Raw genomic sequence first — 7,647 nt, forward strand, 5'->3', positions numbered from 1 at the left:
GTGATCTTTTTTGTTAATATGTTTCTTGATTACCACCCATTTGTGCTTCTATCTGCCTTCATCTTTGCAGACGGTGCCAACATGATTGACAACAGATGAGATTTTTCTTAATTATTCATTCGTAAGAACTTCAAATTTGTTATTTTTAACTGCTCTAAGCCTCAAGCAGAGAAAGCATAAACCTCCTCTTTGGTATTATCTGAACACGACATCATGACGATTTACTCTAATGAAGCTGGTCGAGTTTTGAGGAAAACACTTTAAATGAACAAGTCAAGTATATTCTAACCACCTGGAGCCTGATGTGCATCAAGAAACATGATGTTTCTTGATGCACATCAGGTGCTGCTGATCTGATCTGACCTGACGTTCAGCCACAGCATCAGTGTCTGATGAAGATAGGACAGCAGATCAGTCCTGTCTAACATCCTACTTCTGTTTCCTCTCACCTGAATCTTCCAACAAACTCCCCGACGTTCCTCCATCTGACGAGCAGAGTCCGTTCAAAAAGTTCACACTTAGTGCCAAAAATATTCATTCAAAGATGAAGAAACCATGAAAAGATCAATAAAACTAGGTGAGGGTTAAATAAAGTGGAGCTGTGTGGCTCGTGTGTTGGTGGTTTGATCCTGTCAGGTGTGTCTGAGTGGAACGTACCACCTGCTCAGGTCAGCGGGGGGAACACAGGGATACAAAAGTTAAAAATCCTGGCTCTAAGCCTTAATACAGTTTAGAGTGGACTTCACAGTTTATGTCACATGAGTGCATCTACATTAGCATAACATTTAATTTAATGTAGATGAGTTTTACTGCTCCAATCACAGACTGACCTGCTGCTGACATCACCTGTTCACCTGGAGCTCACCTGTTCACCCGACAGCAGCAACAAACTGGAGAAGAACTGAGGGATTCTGATGACAAGTTCATGGATCAAATAATAATTCAGTGGAATCTTTACTGCAGTAACACATTTTCTTCACCATCATATTACCTGAAAACTAAAAGACTCTCCTCAGTGAAGCAGCTCCTGGTTTATAAATCAAAACGCTGGAAAACACAGAGAAATACTAAAAGATCATTTTATTAAAACCAACAGAAGCTGGAAGAGGATTTTTTTTTAAAAAAAGGCTTTTGTTGCATAAATTCTGCAGCTTCCTGTTGTTGTTGTGGGAACAAGGTTTGACAAAATCGGACTTTCTGAGTGTAAACTGACTCAACGAAACCTGAACTCCAGTCAGAGAGAACAGGTTCCATTAGATTAGATTCTTTATTGTCAGTGGAAAAACAAACATTTTTAGTGCCCAAAACACCACGACAACACGAGTAAACTTGTTTTATGGCCTAACAAAGACAAAAACACACACAAAAAAACTCTTACATTTCACTTTCTTTCAGATTCTGTGCTGTTTAGAATCAAAATGAAAATAGAAAATAAAAATCTGTTTCAGTCCAATATTTTACTAAAACATTTCACAAATACTCCAAACACTGATAAGAACATTTCATATAAATCATCCATGCAAAAACCTCCAATCTCCAATTATTCTTTATAAATTTATACATTTTTACTGATATATTTGAAAAATATCAAAAAAAGGAAAACATACAGTAGAATTTTTTTTAAATAAGTAAAAAACAAAACACATTTTCACATCTGAGCTCAGAAACTAAAATCATAGTATTTTAAACATAAATCTCACGTTTAGGTCGGATATTGTCCATTTATAAAGGAAACACAGAAAAGTGGGAAATATAAAATAGAAATAATTTTAAAGAAGTGATAAAAAGCCCTCATTTCACACACATACACACTTATAACGACCAGAATTATCACCAGAAGGACTCAATTATCAGCCAGAAACGTTAAAAACAGAAATAATTCATTAGTTTTCTTTCCATCAGAGAAAATTAAGCATATTTAGGCTTCAAGTCTTGTGAAATTATCTTTACTGTACACATTACTGCTCTCTGGCGGACACAGGCGGTAACGACACTATTATTATTATTATTATTATTATTATTATTATTATTATTATTATTATTTGAGGCAAAGCTGGCGACATTACAGAGGAGCAGCACTTCCTGTTTCAACGTAAAACTATCGTAATGCTCTTATGCTAAAACGTGGTTTTGTGAGACTCAGAAGAATCTGCAGTATGAACCAAAATGTATTTAAGGACCACTAGCTTGTCGACTCCCTCAAATTGTGTTTGTTGTCACTATACGTTCAAAAATAAACACGTTATAGCTAATGTACAAATGCATTCGTGACCGGAAGTGTTAGCCGAGCTAGCGGAAGTGCTAACGAGGGTTTGCTATGACACGGACTAATACCCTAACACACGTAGTTCTAAAATCAATTCTCTCCAAGACACAGAGCTCTAGCTCCGTTTCCTGTCCCGGGTCTAATGTTTCAGCCTGATATCGTGATCAGCACCTTTTAAAGAGACGCTGCTGGTAGCGCTGGAGTTAGCTTGTCACTAGCTTCTGATTAGCTGCTAGCTCGCTAACGCTGCCATCACAGACGCAGATATAGATTGTCATTAGCTACATTGTGGATTCATTTCCTGTTAGGACGTGACTCAGACTACAACAAAAGTAACTGGAGCAAGTGGAGAAGCTAGCTGTCGTTAAATACGACTTGGTTTACACCAAAGATCCTTCTGAATCGACCAAAATCGCTTAGTAATACTTTTGACATAAAATGTACACTAAAGATGCTTTTACGTTGAAGAGTAACAGGAAGTGCTGCTCATCTGTAATGTCGCCAGCTATACAGTTAATAATAATGACGTGTCGTTACCGCCTGTGTCCACAAGAGGTCAGTAGCGCCCCCTCCTGTGACATGATCTTACATGAGAGAGATTAGATGACCTCAGAGACTCACACACAAATCTCTGTCCCTGCAACCGATCAATAATCAATAACAACACTGATACATTATCAACCAATCATATTTTGGTCATTTTGTACATGTTTCTGGTAGTTTTATCTCATATTTTGGTCATATTCACAGGACTCACCTGTTTTGAGAAAATCTCCACAACTCCTTGCACTGCTGGCATTTTCTGCACTTTTACAATTACATGTATTCCACAAGCCACTTTATGCTGATGTCACTTATAGTGTAGTAATACTGTATTTATTCATTTTTCATTCTTGTATATATTATTATTATAATTATCTTTACTGTAGTAAACTGTAGTTAGTGCTGCTCTGAAAGATTTTTGCTGCTCTAACACTTGAAATTTCCCCTGACCTGGGGAGTAATAAAGGACTGTTGTATATCTATGTGCAAGAACTGATACCTCATCTTCCTGTATATAGTCTTCTACATGGTATTTAAAAAAATCTGTGCATATATCCCTCTGGGCTGGAAACTGATTATAGTTTACTGCTATGGTGTATGGCTCTGGCATTAAATATACTACATATATAGCTGGTGGTAAATTCAAAAATATGTAGACGAGCAAATCAAGTATAGTGAGGGTGATGCAGAGTAGATTGATGGAAATGGGCAGCTGGAAGCAGTGGGCTGGAGGAAGGTCAGCAGCAGCAGCATCCCACAGATGGAGATTAGGCCAGTTGGTGGGAGAACCACCACAGATCTGAAGCATCCAGCTCTGGGATCAGGGACACTCGGAGAAAGGACACAGAGAGAAACAGAGTGAGTGTAATGCAATAATGGAACATATATTTATGGTATACCATTGTATATAATGCTAGATAGAGAAGGGCTCAGTGCATCCAGAGAGGTCCTCCAGCAGCCTAGGCCTATAGCAGCAGAACTAGGAGCAGAACTAAGGGACGTCCAAGAGGGGATGTCAGTTGTGCAAATGAAGACACCAGCTCACCCCGTCAGGGTCCCCCAGTCGTCCCCCATCGTCACCTTCATCAGTAACACCTGACAGGAAAACCTTCATCTTCATCAATTATACCTGACAGGAAAACCTTCATCATCATCAGTTACACCTGACAGGAAAACCTTCTTCTTTATCTTCATCAGTTACAGAGTTGGGGTTCTTCAACAGGTCCTCCATCAGCAGGTCAGTTCTGTTTCAGGTCATCAAATGAAGCTCTGGGAAACGTTGCATCAATGTAGAAAAGTTTCCTGGATGTTTTTTTATTTCACCACTGAACATGAATCACAGAACAGAAACAGATTATTTATTAATTTCATTTTTAAACTTCTGAGAGAGAAGGTCCAACAGGAGTAATTCACACACGTGTTCCAAAGCTTCTGTTCACAAAAACCCTCCAGGAGCTCAAGGATAGGTCACCTGTTGATGCTCAGCTCAAACCTGTCTGCTCCACTGAGTATTTCTGTAGTGTCTGATCAGAGCAACTCATTCAAAGATCTATTTATTTTCATACTAAAACTAAAATGTCAAACAGCATACCCTGACTAGGGTGCTTTTCTAGACTAAAACATTGAAAACATCTGTATGATGTGAAGTAAATACCTGTGTGAACCTGTTGCAGTAGAAATAAGAACGGCCGATCTGCTTTGAAAACTGGAGCTCGGGATCTTTTGAGGAGGACCATCCCTGCAGGGATAGAAAATCATGTTTTAGAAACTTTATTTTTTTTATTTTTTTTTTTTTTATTTTTTTGTCTGCATTTGTTCTCATTGTTTAACTCCACAAAAGGGGAGTCAACATTTTATGAGATTGATGCATATTTTAGTCTTGCAGCCAAATATTTTAATATTTAGTGCATGTGTGTGACCATCACCGGCCCTCCCTGAAAGCTAAGCAGATATTCTTTATTAGAATTCCCTATTATGAGCCAGGGAGGGCAGTGCTACACCTCAGTGGTGTGTGGGGGAAACAAAGACTGGACAGGACGAACAGGACAAACAAGATGAACAGGGATAGAAATTAACAGGCGGTGCTATTGCAATTAAAGATAGTAAGGTGGTGTGTTATTCCCAACTACTAACTGTCCATCAATAAAAAAAAAAATTTGAAAAAAGAACACCAAACCAACACAAAAGAAAAAGAGATTCAATAATAAATGAACAAATGGTACTGAGCACCATAATTGTGGGTGTCTTGATAGTATAGAATAGAATAGAATAGGCCAGAAAAGGATACTAGTGCGAGAGAGAATGAGTTTAGGGTAGAGACTGGAGAAATTCTCAGCACATTCTGGCGGGACCCATCAATCGCTGAAATGGGACTCGGCAGTAGCTGGCAAGACCTGATCAAACATGCAAGTGTGAAGAACCCCGAAGCCCAGAACAGCAGTCACGGCAAGGCAGGGCCAAGTCAACAGGGCATCCCTCCCCCCGGGCCGTAGGAGCCACAGGGCGGCACCCCCAGAGAGCCACCGGGGCCACCGTGAACGACGCGAACCCGGAGAACAAGAGGGAGCAGCTACTGACACCCCCTGCGCGCCCAGACCGACCCAGGTGGCCCGGGGCACGAGGACCCACCCGCCACCCAAACCCTAACCCCGCCCACCCCAGTCCCCACCAAACCCCCCACCCCACCACCCGACCCGCCCACCCCCACCCCCTCTCCCTCCCCCGAGGGGGCCAACGGCCCCACACAGCCAGGAAGCCAGACACAGGGGCCGAGCGGCCCACCGAAGGGATGGCAACCAGCCCATCACAAGGCAGGCCACCACCGGGAGCCGGCCAGAGGAAATCGGAGCCGGGACCCGATGTGAGTCCAGAGGGTAAAAATGGACAGTGTGGTGGGGCCCGGCGACGCCGACAGGGAGGCACCCCGCATACCCCCCGCACCAGGCCCCAGGTGAGCGCAGTACACCCAGGGCCCCCACTCCCCGCAATGCGCCCTGACAACCCACCAGGACAGAGCCACCACATGCCACCAGCCCGCAGTACAGCCACAGCGCCCACCAGGACGGCCAATCCAGCCCCCGCAGCCCACCAAGAGCCATCGCACCTGCCCGGACCCGTCGGGCACGCAGGAGAACCCCCCCCGACCACAGCCCCCAGGTCCCGGGGACCCCCCAGCCACAGCAACACGGATGATGGTCCACCCCCGCCACACCATAGCTATAAGGGGGCCGGGTCCCACCAGTGAGGCCATATTAGTGAGATCCCCCCATTACTCCCTGTTAATATGTCTCCCGATCCCAGACTGGAGACATTATCCCTGCACCGTGATAGTGTAACCCTGAGTGTCATGTGGTGCATGTTTTAGAAACTTTAGACAGTTGGTTTGTTCTGTTCTATTAACCCTCGTGTCGTCCTGCGGCTCAAAATTGACCCGTTTTAAATTTTGAAAATGTGGGAAAAAAATATTTTCACAGTGAAACTTCTGATGTCCACATTTTCAACATTTTGGGGAAACTGTTGAACATTTTTTTGGTGGAAAAAAAAATGTTAAAATGTTTCTCAACAACATTCATAAAAAAATCAACCAAAATCCAGCAAATTTCACTGGATTTTGGTTGATTTTTTTGTGAATGTACTTAAAGACAATAGTAGAAGTTTTACTGATATATATATAATCACTTTAGATAGATTTTTTTGGAATATTTTTACTCACTTCTTGAAAATATCTACAAGAATTTTCTTGCCAAATCGGGGATTATTTTAAAATAAAACTTTTAAGGGAAACTTCTAAGGAATTATTGGAGTTTTCTTCTGAAGCTTTTGCAAATTTTCAGAAATTTGGGGAATTTTTTTGCTGAATTTTTGGATCTTTTTTCAGACAAGGAAACAATATTTTTTGGTGCCCGTAAATGAGGACAACAGTAGGATTAATATCTATTTGTTATATTAATATCTATAATATTATCATCAGTAGCAGCAGCTGCTTTGGTCCCGTCCTCCGTGACTTCTATCCTAACTTAATGGAAGGCATCAGACACATAGAGACCCTCCTCCACTTCAGAAGGAACAAACTGTCAGATACCTGAAGAACCTGGGATTAAACCTGAAGGACATCCTGGATGTTTATGAACTGATGGACTGACCTGAGATCCCGGTGAAGTCGGCTGCTGTGGGGTTGAAGGCGTCACTGATGCCCATAGCGGGGAGCACCGACCTCAGGTTGAACTTGTTCTGCATTCTGAATCTGGAAACACCAGAAGAAGATCCATGTTTATGAACCAAGCCTCATGAAGAGTCTGCAAGTCCTGAACCAGTCTCTAATCCTGAAGCATTGTTCTCTACCTTGGGAGGAAGATGTCCATCCTGGTTCTGCGCAGGCCGGTGTCCCAGGACGCTAGGTGGCGCTGTGTGAGCTGAGCCTCCAGGGAGGACAGTAGCGTCTTCCTCTCGCTGGGTAGAACCACCTGCAGGCTCAGGGAGCGGCCCAGGAACGGCAGCTCCAGAACCGTGTAGCGCTGATCCGATCCCGTCCTGAGCTGACCTGAGGGGAGATCAATGAGGTCAGGACTTCTTCTGATTCAGTCATCAGTAGAGTTTAGCTCAGGTCTATTTCCACCTGATTTCACTTTAAACGTCACAGAACCATGTCCAACAGATTAAAAGAAAGACAACACCAGAGTAGAAACAGAAACGACTCACATCATTTGTAAATGCCAAACATATTTAACTAAACATTTTATTAAATATCGAGAAAGTGAAACATTTTCTCTTGTCACTGTGATAATAAACAATTATTGGATGGTGAAAGAAAATGTATTTAAATGTTCTGAATGGAACAA

The 7,647-nt window shown here is 42.3% G+C and overlaps 1 protein-coding gene across 1 annotated transcript in view; it reads right to left on the reverse strand.

The window, feature by feature from the left end:
- Nucleotides 1-6,825: 6,825 nt before the first annotated feature.
- Nucleotides 6,826-7,647, reverse strand: part of LOC118469601 (probable serpin E3) — a 5,269-nt gene continuing 4,447 nt past the window's right edge. Inside the window, exons 4-6 of the mRNA XM_055010314.1 lie at nt 7,151-7,349; nt 6,952-7,052; nt 6,826-6,863 (exon numbers count right to left, since the gene is read on the reverse strand). Of these exons, the coding sequence (XP_054866289.1) occupies nt 6,826-6,863; nt 6,952-7,052; nt 7,151-7,349 (338 nt within the window). The remainder of the gene's footprint in view (nt 6,864-6,951; nt 7,053-7,150; nt 7,350-7,647) is intronic.

This window comes from Amphiprion ocellaris, chromosome 4 (assembly GCF_022539595.1).
Source record: "Amphiprion ocellaris isolate individual 3 ecotype Okinawa chromosome 4, ASM2253959v1, whole genome shotgun sequence".
In the NCBI taxonomy this organism is placed as follows: domain Eukaryota; kingdom Metazoa; phylum Chordata; class Actinopteri; family Pomacentridae; genus Amphiprion; species Amphiprion ocellaris.